Source organism: Lepisosteus oculatus, chromosome 11 (genome assembly GCF_040954835.1).
Source record: "Lepisosteus oculatus isolate fLepOcu1 chromosome 11, fLepOcu1.hap2, whole genome shotgun sequence".
In the NCBI taxonomy this organism is placed as follows: Eukaryota; Metazoa; Chordata; class Actinopteri; order Semionotiformes; family Lepisosteidae; genus Lepisosteus; species Lepisosteus oculatus.
The window spans coordinates 10,113,110-10,130,627 of record NC_090706.1 but is presented as its reverse complement, the minus strand read 5'-3'; the positions used below and the strand labels follow the sequence as shown (position 1 = coordinate 10,130,627).

The 17,518-nt window shown below is 40.8% G+C and overlaps 1 protein-coding gene across 2 annotated transcripts; it reads right to left on the bottom strand.

Moving 5' to 3' along the window:
• Positions 1–1,905: 1,905 nt before the first annotated feature.
• On the bottom strand, positions 1,906–15,194 carry zcchc17 (zinc finger, CCHC domain containing 17). Of its 2 annotated transcripts, none has more exons than XM_015348706.2 (8): positions 15,091–15,194; positions 13,652–13,772; positions 11,815–11,872; positions 9,834–9,934; positions 8,878–8,969; positions 6,984–7,084; positions 6,324–6,463; positions 1,906–3,609 (listed from the first exon to the last, which is right to left on the bottom strand). In XM_015348706.2, exons 2-8 carry the CDS (start codon positions 13,691–13,693, stop codon positions 3,364–3,366), a joined length of 780 nt encoding a protein of 259 aa, XP_015204192.2. In that variant the 5' UTR covers positions 13,694–13,772; positions 15,091–15,194; the 3' UTR covers positions 1,906–3,363. The 2 variants fall into 2 exon arrangements, with proteins under 2 accessions (XP_015204192.2, XP_015204193.2); XM_015348707.2 differs by lacking the exon at positions 15,091–15,194 and adding an exon at positions 14,986–15,062.
• Positions 15,195–17,518: the final 2,324 nt, after the last annotated feature.

The window sequence follows — 17,518 nt, the reverse complement described above, 5'->3', positions numbered from 1 at the left end:
TGATGAATCCTGGTCACAATTACTGTAGCTATAGACTCTTCATTCTGGTCATGTATAAGCCATAAGGCTCAAGCTGAGTGCTAGTAACTTTTTTTGCAGGGCTCACAAATGTCTGTCTGGTAAGTGTGAAATTGTGGAGCGTTATTGATACCAAGAAAAAAAGTATATTACAGAAAAACCCTTTCTGTAAGATCTAATGTATTAGTTCTGTATTCTGGTCTATGCTAAGAAGATACATAGCCAGAGGTTAAAATTGATCCTTTCATGCAGACTAGGAGCACTTAAAACAAGTCACCTGCACCACATGTGTGTCTAATAACGAAATAGGCCACCATACTAATGAAGATCTGACTGACACTTAAGCCCTGAGAGATTTTGCCCAGATGGCACTGGATGAAAGAGCTAATTCTCAAAACTGGTGTATGAATCAATAGGCTTTAAGCAACCTTGTTTCCTACACTTAAAGGTGTCCTATTCATTATTTCAATGTCAGCTGGAAAAAGGGAATATCCACAAACACAGCAAAGCTTCAGGAATTTCTATTCAGTGTGAAGATGAGCAAGTATGAGCATGTTTGTGTGTGTCCAGTGATGGACTGGTGTCCTGTCCAGGGTGTATCCTCCCTTGTGCCCGCTGCTTGCTGAGGTAGGCTCTGGTTCCCCCATGACTCTGAATTAGATAAAGTGGTTAGAAGATGGATGGGTGGTGGTTATACGATAATTTAATGCAATTCACAAGGTACAAGTTCATCATTTTATATTTCTACATTTTCATATGTAATACTTTATAAAAAATGAAAGGGTGATTGCTGTTCTACAGTAGTGTGACTGGATGGGGGGGGAGGGGCTGTAGTATGAAATAAAGGCGGTGTATTTCCTGACCCACTTACATCAGAACTACATCATCTGCAAAAATGTTGAAGCTCACAGACATGAATAGATAAGATCAATCTGGGACTGATGAATTGGAAGCAACAAAGATTGGGGCAGGAAGGATGACCTTCATTTCTAGCCTTTATAAAGCATTTAACATCTCAGAAAATCCAGAAGATGGGTTCCCAGGGACCAGTGGAGATAAGACAGAAGCTGTTTGACGGCTCATTGCATTAAATGTAAATGTAAAAGTATTGCACTGGTTAGAGAGATTGTAGTAGATTAAAATGCAGTAAATACTGAAATAAAAAATTAAAGGAGGTCTATTAAAATCATACATTTCTTTTAAAAGCAAAATTAAATGTGTGATCCAAGCACATCTGAATAGCATTTCTATGTTGGAAAACTTCAGGTCACACGGAATATCAGCAGATACAGGGCTGTACAGTGCTGATGCCCAGCATTTAAATTTAGAAACATTCCCAGACAAGCCAAAACAATCTGTATCCCCTGTCATGTGTCTGACATGCTGAGCTAGGTGACAGGCTTTGCCAAGCAGGTCAGAGGATGGCAGGAGTAAGTGTAGGACAGCCTGAAGAGACAGACTGACCTGGGTAAAAACAAAACTGACCCAACTCCCAGGCACAAACTGCAGCCCAGAACTTGATGGTACCTGTACATGTTTGTTTATTGAAGACCTCTGAATAGAAAACCACCATCAGGTACTGAGTTAGCAATGTATGGAGGGCTATTGATTTGAATTTTTTACCTCATCTGCAAAACTGTGTCCCAAGTTGCTCACTAAATGTTTGCTGCTGCTCTAGAGGTTGCACAAAGGACAGTGAATTTTGTGGTTTCAGAAGTTGCCCAGATAAGTAAGGGTTAATATTCTGACTGGGTAAATCATGTAGGTCAGAATCCCCATGAACCTTTACACCAGTCACTGCAGATAAATTAATCAAGAGCATTTTCAATAAGCTCATCAAATGTAAAAGGCAACTAGTCAAAGTCAATCAAAAGCCAGCCCAGAAAGCGCCTTAAAAAATATTTTCATTCAACAGAAATCTGCAAGAATAAAATGTGTTGCAGTGTTACCTTGTAGGTTGCCCAATACATAGTTTCCATCTCTTATTGATACAAAAAAATACCCCTAGCACAAAAATGTCTTATCATTGTTAATTTAGTTACACGAAGCACTGGACACTACAGCCCTGGAAAACATTCAGATAAGAAGAACCAGATAAGTTCCTGGTAAGGCTGCAAGAATGTGCTTGTCCTTGAACAGATGAGATTACAAGAGGTCATGACAGACACTGAGAATCCTGAAGGTACAGACAAGATTAATACAGTGGGCTCCTTCAGGATCTACAGCAGGATACAGCAAAAAAGTGAAATGAAGATTGCAGGACGTCTGAGATTAGGAATTGGAGGCACTTCTAGAGGTGGGAGGAGCAAACTTCCCCACCACATTGTTGAAGCCGATTTTCCAGTGTTCTTCAAGAAATGGCTGGGAGAGATTCTCTGATCAAAATGCCATTGATCTGTAGCCTCTCTTGTATTCTTACCTAATTCATCTCTTGCTCATTTGGAAACCTCACTTTATAAATGTGAAGAATTATTTTTCCAAAGTAAAATCATTATGTTCCTTAGATGTCTCATCTAAGAATATGCAGCTGCTTTAGATGGTTTTGGCATAGAACAAGACCTAATGGATTCATAATCAATTCCAAAGTGGTAGCCTGCATAAGCAATAAAATACAACAGCAATTATACAGTATACAGCAATGTTTTAACAAAGGTGTCTCAAATAATCATATTTATAAAAAACACATTACAACCAAGGAAACTCTGTTTTCTAAGCCTTTTAGAGTGTTTTACATTTAGCATTTGTGTATATTATGTAAATATTTTTTGTTGAGCACACAAATTCCTAGTCTATGTGATACTGCAGCCCCAACAGCAAGAGAGGAGTCTCCGAGATCTACACTGAGAAACTATCGTACTGCTCTGTGGCTGAGAAACTACAGTATCCCTCAGTCTTTGAAAACATCTGATCTGGTATCAATTACAACTGCAGATGTGCCTATCACTAAATTTGTACCTTAATTGATCACACAAATTTTTGTTAAACTTCCTATCAGTATGAATTTGAATGACACATGCACAAATACCTCTAAGTATAACAGTAATATGTACATTTTACAATTACAGCTGTATTAAAATATGATGGTAAGGTCTGCAGTAAATTAGTGATAACTACACAAAAATACCTCTGCAACTAAATTCAGCCACCAATGCTGCAGTATTAATTTTGACTTAAAGTCCTAAATTAAGCCATTTGCTGTGAAGCTAGAGGCCTTTGCCTAGATGTGGGGCCCTCTCTCCAGGCATCTTACAGCTGTTTCCTCTCTGAGAGGTGATCGGTGGCCCTAACTTCTGTCACAGCAGCACATAAGCCAGGACCGGGCTCCATCCTCCCAGTCGTCATCGCTTAGTCACGCTTCCGGTGGGCCTTGTGCTTCTGTTTCTTGTGCTTCTTGCTCTTCTTCTTTTTCTGCTCCGAGGAGGAGGAGGACCGCCTGTGCTTCTTGCTGGATGAGCGCCTCCTCTTGGTAGGTCTGGGGTCATCTTCGTCGGAGCTGGAGTCCGAGCCGTCATCGCTGTCCGAGCCGGACGAGCTGTGGAGCTGCTCCTGGAGCTTCTTCTTCATCTTCTTCTTCTTCTTGGTCTTCTTCTCCTGAGGGGTCAGAACAGAGGGCACGTCAAATGCCGGGGGTGCCCATGCACTAGCAGCAATGTCTGACCGAACCATTGTGGTCAGCAAATGGACAGTCTCTGAAGTGTGAAAAGAAACAAGATTTGACTCACTGAACTCTATCTACAAGAGTTTATATATTATGTGCTAGTGTACCAACATACATACTGGATGCAAAAGTAAGAGGGCTAAAAACCATAGAGAAATATCTGAAATATAGAGAAATATATATATGTAAGAAAGACAGCATCAACAAATTTTAAAATAATCCTGAAAATGGCCCTTTTACTTTCACTGCTTTTATCTTTACAAAAGTTATTCTTGCTGTTGCTCACCTGCAGCCCTGTATTGGCTAAAGCAGTTAGAAGATGTATTGATGATCATATATTTATATATTATGTATGCAGTATATTTAGTCCAGGAAACCAGTAACCTGTGATATTCTCTTCAGTGTCCTTACTATCAGTCCCTATCTTCCTCCGTCAACAGTCGCAGCTCATTTCCGACACCTGCACTGCTAACGTCAGAGCAAACCCCCAAACTCCCAAATCGATGACACTCATGGACATGACTACGGCAACTGTAGCCATAAAAATATCCAGATGAATAATAGTTGGACCACAGACAAACAGAGCCCATAATTTCAGAAAGAAAAGACAAATGGCTGAGGGTGCAGAAACAGTTGTTAATGTATCTCCTAGCTAACACAATTTTGGGTTTGGGGTGGGTTACAGAGATTCAGTGTCTTTCTCCTGTTGGAACACAATAAGGCAGACATTTGAGACCCTGCACTAATCTAAGCAAATACAGACACTGAAATCTCTTCTTGAAAGAAGTGAGTGAGTTACCTCCCTTGACTGAGTAAGAAATCATTCACAAATCTTAAATTAACGTTTGCCTCAGAGCTTATTAAGACCCTGTAAGTAGTGCATAATTACAGTTGGGAAGGCACTCAGTGTCTCCCCCCACCTCATTAAAAGTTTATAAAAGTTAACAATTCTCAAAGATCTTCAGCTAATTTAACAAGACCTGGAAATCATGCGGGATTCTGGCCCTCAATGACAGACTAACAAAAACAATGCTAACTTTAAGTTAAAGTGGTAATGGATTTTGGGGGAAAAAAAGAGCAGCCAGTTTTCAAACATGTTATCCGGAAAAAACGGTCAAGATTATCTCATCCATTTTGTGACTGACATTTCTATTTCCTGGATCAACTTGATCTGGTTTTCTGTGGGTGTCATTACACTTTTCTGTATTTACAGCTGAAAGAAAGCAGGATTTGACAGACCTTTTCAGCTAGATTTAATTAATAAAGACTGCTCCAAAACCCTCAGCAGAGTTTGGATGTTCTCCCGATGTTTGTGTGGGTTTCCTCTATTCATTCCCATTTCTTCCCACAGTCCTAAGACTTGCTGGTGGGTTAACTAGCTTCCAGAAAAACTGGCCCTGCTGTGAATGTGTGCGTTTGTGTCTGTGTGTGCCCTGAGGTGAACAGGCGTCCCATCCAGGGGGGTGGCTTGCCGGATAGGCTTCGCCACCCTCCCATCCCTGAATTGGTTGAAAATGGATGGATATACATGTTGGATTACAGCAGTTCGAGAGTGCTGTTGAGCACCCAGCTGTGTTTTGTCAGTGATGACTGCCAAATTGCACTGAATCTTCTGTTGCCAGACCTACTATGACTGCAGTTAAAGAACCCTCATAGGATTGATGTATCTCATGCACAAAATATCTAACAAAACAGGAATCAATCACTCAGGTTAATCACTTTCTACCCTCTCAATGATGAATTACCTGATAATAAATGTATAATGACAGCACTGATAAGAACTTCAAAAGAAAGCTCTTTAATAATGACAACGTTTCAGCTAATCACTCTATAAGCTATGGGAGTGGAATGTTTGTAGTTGAAGGAATGAAGGGTTTTTCCACACTGAGGTAGAACACACTATACACTTCCACTTAAAGAGTTATCCATACAGTGCCACAATACATTCAAAACCAGTCCTGCTGTGATGCTGTGAGTGTTGTGAACAGCTGAATGGGCTCGCAAACAACAAGGGATTCAGGAAGCAGCTGCTTATGAGGGGAAACATTCAAGCAGCTGTGAGAGACTTCAGTTCCCATCAGAAAAGCCTGGCTCTGTTCCAGACAGACCGGTCTATCAATCAGTCAGAGCTGCTCCAAAACATTTTGAGAAATGTAAAAAATATATATTTTAAAGGTTTCCGCAAGGCCTGTACTCACTTTTCTTTTCTTGTGTTCATGGCTCACACAAAAACACTAAAAGCGGTCGCCTTGAACTGTAAAGGAAGAAGCTTTGATAATTCTCATGAATATTCCGTGTTCATGACATTAATCTTTGTGTTAAATAGATCATTAACATTGTGGTATAATATTTCCTGCAACTACCACATTAATAATCATAATACAGTCTTATTTATATAGCACTTTTCTGAACACTCCTCTCAAAGTGCTTACATAATAAACATAATAATATGAAACCACAAAAAGGTCTGATTTTAACATCACGTTAGACACCATAAGGTTGAGTTTGGTCAGTCTTTCTGCCTGGTTGCCATCAGGTTTGTCTGTGATTAGCACCGATTTTAACAAGATGCATTTTTCTGTACATTTCTAAATCATTCAAAATGGAGCCTAAAACAGACATTACGGACACTAGTTAAATCATTTACTTTCTTCCTTTTGGTAGGATCTTTCCCCGACTGGCTCGGCTGTTCCTGAAAGCCCTCTCCTGTCTGCTCCTCCTCCTCTTCTGGTAACAAGCTGTACTGAAGCCCTCCGGGCTGTGAAAAGCAGTCTTTTGTGAAATGACCTGAGGTGGGATCGAGACGAACTCATGTTAATGTTATATAACACAGGTTTTAAATACCTGTTCTCAGATTCTGGTATGAAGTTAGCCAATGAAAACCTGACTAATTAATGAATGGAAGGCAAGACGTCAAACATAAAGTGTTTAAGTTACATTTTACAAGTTGGTGCTCCTGGTGGACAGCAGCAAATAAACTGCACAGCTAGATACATTTGCTCAACATCCTTTGTCACTGACCTTACGTAATTGTGCTTCCACCCATTGTTAAATTACTAGATTGTTTTAAAAGCTGCAAATCAAATGAGGCCATTTAACCCATCGTGCTCATTTGGTTGCTTATTGAACCCAGGATCTCCTCTCTCTGCTCTGTCAAGACATTCAGTAAATCCACATCAACAACACGGCTGTTCCAGAACCCAACAATCCTTCTTGTACGTCTTTGAATCATTTACTGATCTTGTTAAGAGTATCTGAATTCTGTTTATTATACTGTAATTTTCATCAGTCCCTCCCGAAAGCCAACCTTTGCAGCCACATTTCTTGCAGGTGGTATTGAGAACGGCCTCCAGGGTGATCCTCTGTTTGGAGTAATCTCTGAACTCCCGTCTCCTCCGCTCGTCCTGTCTGCAAGCGGAACAGACAACACCAAGTCAGACAACAGGCAGAGGGCCAGCAAGGTCACCACACTTCAGACTAACTGGGCCTGACTTGTTGAGGTTCAATAACCCAACACAGATGAAACGCAGGTTATGAATGAAGTACATCCTGGTTTTGCACCACATTCATTATGTTTACGGAGGAAAATTCAGACTGTATGGATTTACGGCATTATTCCTTCAGCTGCCAGACATGACACAAATGAATGCAATCAGCTTCCTAAGGAACCACTGACAATTTCAGGATAAACAATATCCTTTCCACCATCTGGTGTTCCTGGAATGCCCTGGACTTCGTTGTTGCACTTAAGAGCTGCTGTAAATGCAATATTTTTAAGCAAGATACCATTGTCACTGGTATCCAAGACATTAGGTTACAAAGGACCCAGGCTGGCTCTCTCTTTGCTGTTTACTATTATAGGTTATGCATATGAGAAAGTCAGTATAGACTAAAAAAAAATTAAACCGGTACCTTTAGGTGTTGATTAATAACACCTTTTTCTCCTATTTAAGTGTAAAACAAAAATGAAAAAATGAAAAATAATTAATGAACTATCAGGCTCTAAATCAGGCTCTAAATATTTTGTTAAACTCATAAAAAACATTAACATACCGCAGAATTAAAAACTTTGTTTACATTTCCACCCAAATCCAGACTGGGCACATTTTCGGTCATATAAACTACTATTAGCACATAGGGGAGCATTTCTACAATGCAGCGAATCCATGGTGAAGACTTGCATAATCACAGCACGACGTACACACCCAAACTTTCCGTCTTCCGCTGGATTTTCAACTTTTACCAGACAGAAGTTAAAGGGTGTGACTAGGCCCTTATTTGTCAAAGTGTTTGTGAATACTGGTGTTCTCGAAGGATGTGTGCTAGCCCCACAACTCTATACCTTATACCCCCAAAACCACACCTCCAACAACTCTTCTGCAAAACGAATTAAGTTTGCGGATGACATCACCTTAAAGTTCACCCTGGAGGTGAGTCGGCTGGTCTTATGGTGTGCTAGCAACCACAAGAAGCTTAACACCCTTCAAAGAGTATTAGCTGATCTCCAGAACCATTCTCCAAAGCCTTTCTCTCTGGTAATCAATGATGCAGCTGTAAGTGTGGTGGAGTCCTTTAAGTTTTTGGAAATTATGATGTTTAATACCCTTAACTGGGAGACGAATATCACCAATATTGCAACGAAAGCACACCAGAAAATCTACTTTTTGCATCAACTGGAAAACGTTGGTGTTTCCTTAGCCAATTCTAATAGTTTTTCAGGGCCATTATTGAGGGCATTCTGATAGCCTTGGCAAATGTTTGGCTTGGTAACGTATCTGCCTGCTTCCAAGATAAACTGCAGAGTGTTGTTCACTCTGTGGAGAGGGTCACTGGCTGTCATCTGCCCTCCAATGATGATCTGTACAATTCCAGAGCACAGAAGCAGGCAGACAGGAAAGATTGCTGCTGACTTCTCCCACCCTGGTTGCCACCTGTGACATAAACTTCCCTGAGGAAGACTCTACTCGTCTATTAAAAACAAAACCACCCTTTCCTAGGGCTGTCTTTTTGCTTAACCAGAAATCCTAGTTATATGTGCACTACCTTAATGTTAACTATTAGTCTTGTTTGTGTATGGTATATGTAGAATTTTGTAGCAGCAAGTACACCAGAGTAAATATCTTGTATGTAATACAAACTTGGCAAATAAAGGTGGCTCTGAGTCTGAAACAAAGAAAAGAAATGTAGAAAGGGTTACCCACTCTAAGCCAACATTGTTGGGATCCAAATCCTTTCCAGTTCCTTGGTTAACAACTTTCATTGAAAAAGAAAGTTTCACTTTCTCATCTTGAACCTGAAACAACAAACACTTTTTACTTGTCTGGTAAATTATATCCCATTCACACTAAAGAGGAATGTACAGCAGATGGATCAGAAAGATGTTAGCACTGGGGTTTAACGTGAACACATCATGCCTAGACTGGGCAGAGAAATGCACACTAAAGCATTTTTAATACAGTTTGCCAGAAACCCCATGACATCACTGATTAGAACATCATTATGGTTATATAAGCAACATGACCAGTGGCCGAATAGATTAGGTATCAATGAATTGAATAACTTGAGTAACAATTGTTCAGTCTGATAACAATAGCATTAAACATGAAAGACCAGCTCACCTGTGCCTTATACACCTGAATACTTCACTGTCTGAGAAGCTCGCAGAACAAAACTATTTGTTGCACCTGTGGAAACTGCCAATTCTAGACAACCAAGTGAGAATTTATATGTTACGGAGAAATTAAGAGTATTTAGATTAGACTGAGAACTACCGACTACTGCACATTCCAACATGCAGTAGTAGCAATCTGCTTTATGGTTGTCTAAGAGAGGGAGGTGTCAGAAGTGTCCCTGCTACTAATGAGCAGAAACTTTGATCAAGCCAATTGTTAGAGGTTAAACAATACAAGAACATAAGAAAGGTTACAAACAAGGAGGCCATACAACTCATCTAGCTCATTGGAGTATTTGTAGCTAACTGAGGAACTGTTTTCTGAAACAGCTTCAACAATATATCTGGGTAGCCTGTTCTATACTCCCAGAATGCTTTGTGTGAAGACTAGTCTCCTGTTCTTACATTTACATACACATTCACATAGTTTCCATTTGTGTCTGCTGCATGAAAAAAAGGGATTCTGTTTTTTTTTTCTGGAATTACCTCTTTGCCAATCACCTTCACCCACACCTTCTCCCCAACATCCACAATTTCGGATGGATTGTCCACGCGACAAGAGGACATGTGAGTCCGGTGTACAAGCCCTGGAAGACAAAGGGAAAGGGACTTAGATGTACAGCAGAGGTCCACTTTCAGACACAGGTAAGAGCAGGATGTGTGTATACTCTTCCACCACTGAATACAGCCCAATCAAAACAGAACATGGGTCTCTCAAGCAGTGGGGAGTCAAAAGATATGGGATTTCCAATCTACTTTACAGTCATCAAAGGACTAGCTGACAAGGCTTTTTGTAAGCGTGCTATAGTAAGGAAAGAAAGGTTGATGTTCATCAGTTAAAGCACCAATTTAGATGGTCTCAAGGGTTCACAGGTGGCAAAAGTAAAGTCATCAGAATCTACTGAACCAAAGGGACAGCTTGCAGGATTGATATGTTTTAGAAGACCACTAGACAGTCCCGATCTCCAAGGCCTTCAAGAGCAGTTTACTAGACACCAGAATATACTGTACCTGTAATTACCACTGGAGAGGAACTGACCACTTGGTAGGATTGTACATTTCATTATTATATAACACATTAGATAATCCCTTCAGATTTTTTAAACACTTTGACCATGGAGTTATATTTGTCTTGCAAAAGACTATACTCTACAAAGGAACAAAGGGACAAAGGAACCAATAGAAAAAAAAAGAAATTATTAACTATTAACTGTTTGGTGTTCTTATGTGATCTTTGCCAAAATATATTTTTTACTGCTCACAAATGTAATAGCAGGAAAAACAATAGTTCTACAATGTCTCCAGGTTGTTCTTATTTTTCTTACAGGAAACTTCTTTATGTAGAAGTGAGGTAAACTAGTAGTGGATGGAATTGGAGGAAAGTAAGTTTAAAGAGTCAGACTTATTGTTCTATTCTGTTCGCATAAAAAGTAAAAAAGATTTTCATACTGTTTTTACATTGTCACTCTGATACATAATAGCATACAGAATGTTGTTTTTACATTGTCAAACAATTTGAATAAAATTTCGAATGTTGCCACAGACGTAGTGAACACCAGGGGCTTGTAGCTCCGTGAAGCTGCCCCCCCTACAAACAGCACAAATGATGAAACCCACTGCATTCGTTAGTGCTGCATTTGTGCTGCTCGGTTGTGCCGTTGAAAGTAGCATTTGTGCTGCTTTCGCTTCTGAGATATAGCACCTTATGTTTGGGGGGGTGTGACGTCACCTAGCCCCCCTATAATAGGCCAGGAGAAAGGAACCAGTCTGATTTGTTAGTGCTCCATTGTCCACAATTGTGTTTCTTTGTTTGCCCAGGAGGTGGCGGTTTATTTTGCATTTATTACCACTATTTGTTGGGCGTTTGTGTGACTTACAGTATGAGTGTCTTCAGACAACAAGGTGTGTCCTCACCCTGTATTCACACCAAGGATTGACCAGAAATATAAAAATAGAGGGACTGTGACCTAATCGTGTTATATTTAGTTACTAAATATTAAGACTTGCAAGTTAAATCCTTTTTTAAGAACACGCAATTGTTGTGTTTGTTAACACAGAAACAAAACTGCTGACTATCTTCGCATCCAGTAATTGTGTTTGAACTTACCAGGTGGGTTTATGAGCAGTGAAAGTCGCTGTACATGGTCACATGATTACTAGAAAAATAAAGCGCTATATCTTGGGAACAAAATCATCTGCAAAGCTACTTTCAATTGTACAAACCTACAGAAACCAGCACTAACAAACCAGACCAGTTACATTCTCCTATGCCGTTGTAGGGGGTGACAGACCCCCCCAAAAATAAAGCACTTTATCTTGGAAACAAAAGCAGCACAAAAGCTGCTGTCAACAGCACAAACTGGCACAAATGCAGCACAACCCGATGTGCTGGGTTTCATCATTTGTGCTGTTTGAAGGGAGGCCAACTGCACGGAGCTGGGGCTTGTGGAAAAGAAATCTCGTTTACCTTGCTTGCGACAGCCTGGGATTTTAATAAAGGCTCCATATTCCATAACAGATGCTACCTGAGAACAATAAGAAGTGGACACAACTGAATAACCCGCAATTATTTTTGTGGAGAAATAAAGACAGTTCAGTTTACTTGTCGTATGCACATGTGCAATTAAATGCATGTGAGATAGTCTCTCACAGTACAGGAATTATCAGATACATACTGCAAAATGTTGAGACATCTTAGATACTATTACCTTATACATACTGTGCATTATGAGCATCAACAATTTAATCAAAGTAATACCTTGGTATGGGTGAGAAACATTTAAGCTAAGATGTGCTAGCAATCATTAATTTACATTGATCTTCAAACATCTGATCACATAATGAGTTTAAGGTCAACTATGCAGAAGCATCTATTAGTGTGTATTGATGTGTTAATTGCTGTAGTAGCAAATACATCTGTTTCATTGTCAGGTGTTCCTCATCATTAAAATAATTTTTTCCTCTCTACACATCCACAAAGCTCAAAAGTTATTTTTTGTACTACAAAATACAGATCTATAAAGCTTAACTTAAAGCAGATGACAGAAAATTCAGATGATATAATTGTTTCTGCACAAAGAAAGAACAAGAGTGAAAAGAGTAGAAAAATGCACAAAGCTGCATATTGACCTGGCATAGTCAATTTCTATCCATACTGGAACTCCAAATTGTGCTTTCCATCCATCTATTTTCTAACTGCTTTATCTAATACAGGGTGGCAGGGAAGCAAGAGCCTATCCCAGCAAGCAATGGGAGCAAGGTGGGATACACCTTGGACAGGAAGCCAGTCCATCTCAGGGCACACACTCATACAGGGGCCAGTTTTCTCGGAAGCCAATTAACCTATCAGAGGAAAATGGAACACCCAATAGAAACCCACTCAAACATGGGGAGAATATTCGAATTTCGCACAGACAGCACCTCAGGAATTGAACCCAGGACCCCAACGCTATGGAGAACAATGCTATCCACTGCACCACAGTAGTGTTTCTTTTACAACATTCAGACCAGCCTGAGAGGTCAACACTGAAGAACATTGTTGTACCATCTGCTTCTTTTGGCACTGATAGTCTAGTGGACAAAAAAAAGCAGTGCCTTTCTATCAAGGAGAGAACAGCCCACAATAGCTGAGCAGGATAATCATGCATTTTGTAACAGGGATGTACATGTTAACAGTACTTACAATGATGAATGCTTCCAGATACAGGGCCCAGCTAAACAGGGCCCCCTGGTGATAAGGAAAGCCACCTGCATTTTATTTATTTACACTCTGCATACGTTAACACTACTTATAAATTTATAACTAACTCAACTTGTGTGCATTAAATATGGAAAGTATGTGATTAGGAACAAGAGTCTAAAACTAACAAATATACAATTTATAGTATTTGTATATTAAGGTTTTTTCTATGCCAAAGTTTACTTCCATTGCAACATTTCAAGATACTGCAGATCAGTATTAATCAAGTCAATTTCACTACACAAGCACACAGCATTAATGTGAGAATGTGAGAATATGTCATATCAATATGTTTGGCACAGCCAAGGTTGTGACTAGGTTGGACAGGGGTAAGGTCCTCAGTGACAGCACCATAAGGTCACAGGTCTCTCCAGTCAATGGTGTTTGTACTGGCAGTTGTACTTTACCCAGCTGACCAACTTCACTAGCACTCTTAGTAACAGCTGCTTGGCACAGCCTAGGATTTAAACCTGTAACCTGCAGTCGATGACACCCTCATGTTTAATAGATTGACGGGACTCTTGTCAATCTGAAATCAAGAGTTTAAACACTGATGCTACCTTACCTCTCCTCTGAGGATACTGTACAGCTCGGGCAGTTCATCCATGGCTGTCCTCTGGTCTGAGATCTATTCTGCTAAACTAATTTGCGGTGTGTGCCTCGACTTCATCTCCTCAGGAAAATTCCTAGGTGAAGTGAAAATAATCCTATTATTCCAAACTATACCTATACATAAAGATACTGGACAAAAAAAAACAGAAACTCTGAATTGTCACTTGACAGGGTGTTGGGCCACCACCTGCAGCCTGTACAGCCTGTATGTGCTAGGACATGGAGTCTACCAGCATTTTGAATTCTGCAGGAGGGATGTGGCGCCATTCTTCAAGGAGAAAGACAGCCAACTCACTCCGGATTGGCAGAGGTGGAAAATGATAACTCAGGCATAGTGCTAGATTATCTCATAACTGCTCACTTGGGGTCCGGTGAGTGAAAAGACCAGAACATGTGGATAACATCAGTGTCTTGCTCAGACCTATGGCCCACCACTCATGCTCTGTGGGTGGAAAGAAGAGCTGCAACACAGGCTGAAGATAAGCACTCAGTACCATTAAGCAGCGATTACCATTGATCTTGCCTTCTAAGGAAATGAGCACACTCAAACCATTCTTGGAAAATGACAAAACCACCAGGACCCAACACAGAACCAAATAATACCCATCTATGAATTGGCCTCATTACTCTCTGCTCTCCTCCCCACTGATAGCTGGTGTGTGGTGAGCGTTCTGGCGCACTATGGCTGCCATCGCATCATCCAGGTGGATGCTGCACATTGGTGGTGGTGGAGGGGAGACCAGAAAAGCGCTATATAAGTGTAAGCAATTATTATTATTATTATCTATCATATCCCATTTCTTCACTGCTCGGCAGTCTAACGCCTGGGCTCGCCAGAGTGCACTGCAACATGGCAGTTGAAATGGGCTGAGATGTGCAGTCAATCGATCTGCAGTTGGACATTACAACCCCGGAATACGCACTTTTCCCACTTTAGACACCGATGCTCTCGAAACATCAGCCCGGCGAGCTGTCAAACGCGCCCAAATATCCACCCCTTTTCCAAAGTCACTGTGGTCCAGTATTTTTAACACTCGCAATCCCAAGCTTACCCAGAGTATTTACATTTTTGTCCACTACCTCAACAATCACACAGGAGCATTTTAGACATCCCAGTTAACCTAGCCAGCATGTCTTATTACAAACTGTTGTAATATAAACCTGCTTCCGAAACGTAGGGACGAGAGTGAAAAGAGTAGCATAACCAAAACTAACTGATCATGCAGCAATAGTGCACAGTACTATTAAACCAAAGGCACATTGCGTCAAACAAACACCATTACATACCAGAACGTCTGCACTTAGCGAAAACAACATTGCAATTTACTGTATTAAATCTTTTGATATAAGACAGAACATACTTCCTGAAGAAAACAAAACTAAGTCACTAACCCACATTCGCATGCCTCAGGAGCTACAAAGAGCGGCAGAGTGCAGTCAGCGCCTGCGTATAACAGGCAGGCTCTACAACCAATACACGGCTCCTTCGCTTTCTGTTCCGGGGTGAGAGTCCGCCTATCGGATTTAAGGGGGCGGGTTATGGCAGTGCGGGCGAACAAGGAAAGGCCCAATTACATAGACGTAAAATAAAAATACTGTAAATATTATCCAATCAGAATCGTCAGTAGCCTGATGTTCTTTTTGCAGACTCTCGCCCTATTGTGTTCGCGGGTGGTAGCTTCGAATACAGGTGATAGGGTGAGAACACGTCGGTTGAGTTTACAAGTTTATTTGATAATAGGGTTTTGATTCGGACTTGAGTAAAAAAATGATGGAGCAGAAGAGATCAAGAAATTAGATGGTGTCCGCGGCTCAGTCCCAGCATCTTAAACAGATACGATTATTGAATTCAAAATACTTCATTCATCCCCAGGGGGTCAATTTAAACAGCAAGCGGTGTAACATGCATCGCGAGTGCAGAAGTAGTTATAAAATCTAGCCAGCAGCCATATCACCCTGCAACTCACAACTGGCAACCCACTGAAACTAAGTGGGTGTGAGCCTGGTCAGTACCTGGATGGGAGACCTCCTGGGAAAAACTAAGGTTGCTGCTGGAAGAGGTGTTAGTGGGCCCAGCAGGGGGTGCTCACCCTGCAGTCCATGTGGGTCTTAATGCCCCGGTATAGTGAGGGGGACACTATACTATAAACAAGCGCCGTCCTTCGGATGAGATGTAAAACCGAGGTCCTGACTCTCTGTGGTCATTAAAAATCCCAGGGTGTTTCTCGAAAAGAGTAGGGGTGTAACCCCGGTGTCCTGGCCAAATTTCCCATTGGCCTTTACCAATCATGGCCTCCTAATAACCCCCCTCTATGAATTGGCTACATTACTCTGCTCTCTTCCCCACTGATAGCTGGTGTGTGGTGAGCGTTCTGGTGCACTATGGTACAGGTGGTGGTGGAGGGGAGTCCCCATTACCTGTAAAGCGCTTTGAGTGGAGTGTCCAGAAAAGCGCAATATAAGTGTATAAGTGTAAGCAATTAATTACACTGACAGAGACTGAAGACCAAGGTTGAAACGGACACTTCCACACAAAGCACTAGGTTGTTTGAAGATTCTATTTTAAATAGTATATATTACAGAAATTACAGACAAATTGGTGGTTTATGCCACAATATACTTTGTTTTTGTCAAGTGTTTTATGTCATGATGCTTGCATTTGTACCCCAAAACACTTGGAAATCTGTGTAGTTTCTAAATAATTGGCACTGATAACCGCTCCTTTTTACTGTCTGGTTTCTATTGCAGTACTTAAAAACAGAACATTTTTTTTCCAGCCACTTTTCTTAATTCAGATTATTTTTCTAAAACTTAATTGCAATGTAAAATACAAATAGTATCATCTACCACGGAGGTGGCAGTTTACTCCAGGGGTTGACCTCTTCGTGGTGCGGTGGCTCTGTAGCTAAGGATTAGCGCCTGTAGCTGGTGGAAGGTTGCCAGTTTATACTGTATCCCGCAGCTGGCAGAAAAATCCTATTCCGTTCGGATCCTGAACAAGGCCCTTAAGCCCTAACTGCTCCAGGGGCGCTCTGACCCCAAGCTTCCCTTCCTGTCTATATCTCCTGGAGAGCAAGCTGGGGTATGCAAAAAGAGAAATCCTAATAAAAGAAATTGTATATGGCCAGTAAAGTGAACATGCACAGGGGTCAATTACTTGTCAAATACTCCCAGGCAGTTAACCGAGATAATTTGACTGTTTGATTAGGCCGTTGACACACTGTAATGAGCACCCCAGCTAAATACCTACATCATAAACCACCAACAAACATTTCCATGCCTATGCTACAAAGAACCTTGCAGCACAAATTCCAACATCCTATAAGCTGACGTAGTAATAATAATAATAATAATAATAATAATAATAATAATAATAATAATAATAAACTTTATTTTATATAGCGCATTTAAAGGTGACTTCTCAAAGTGCTTTACAGAATGACAACAACAGTAAATAAAAAGAATACACAAGATAAAACACAATTTCAATATACAGAGGAGACCATGGATGGTGGTACTAAGAAAAGCAGAGGGGTGAAGAATGGAACCAGTTCAGTAAAGGCTTTTCTAAAGAAGAAGGTTTTGAGTCTGGATTTGAAGGAGCTTAGAGAAGGTGACTCTCTGACATCCTTGGGCAGAGAGTTCCAGAACTTGGGGACATAACAGGAGAAGGCCCTGTCATGTAGACGGGCTTGGGGGACAGTAAGGAGACCAGAATTAGACGAGGGAAGGTTGTGAGGTGGGGAGTAGGGCGATAATAGTTCAGACAGGTACTGAGGTGCCAAGCCATGCAGAGCCTTGTAGGTGAGCATGAGGATTT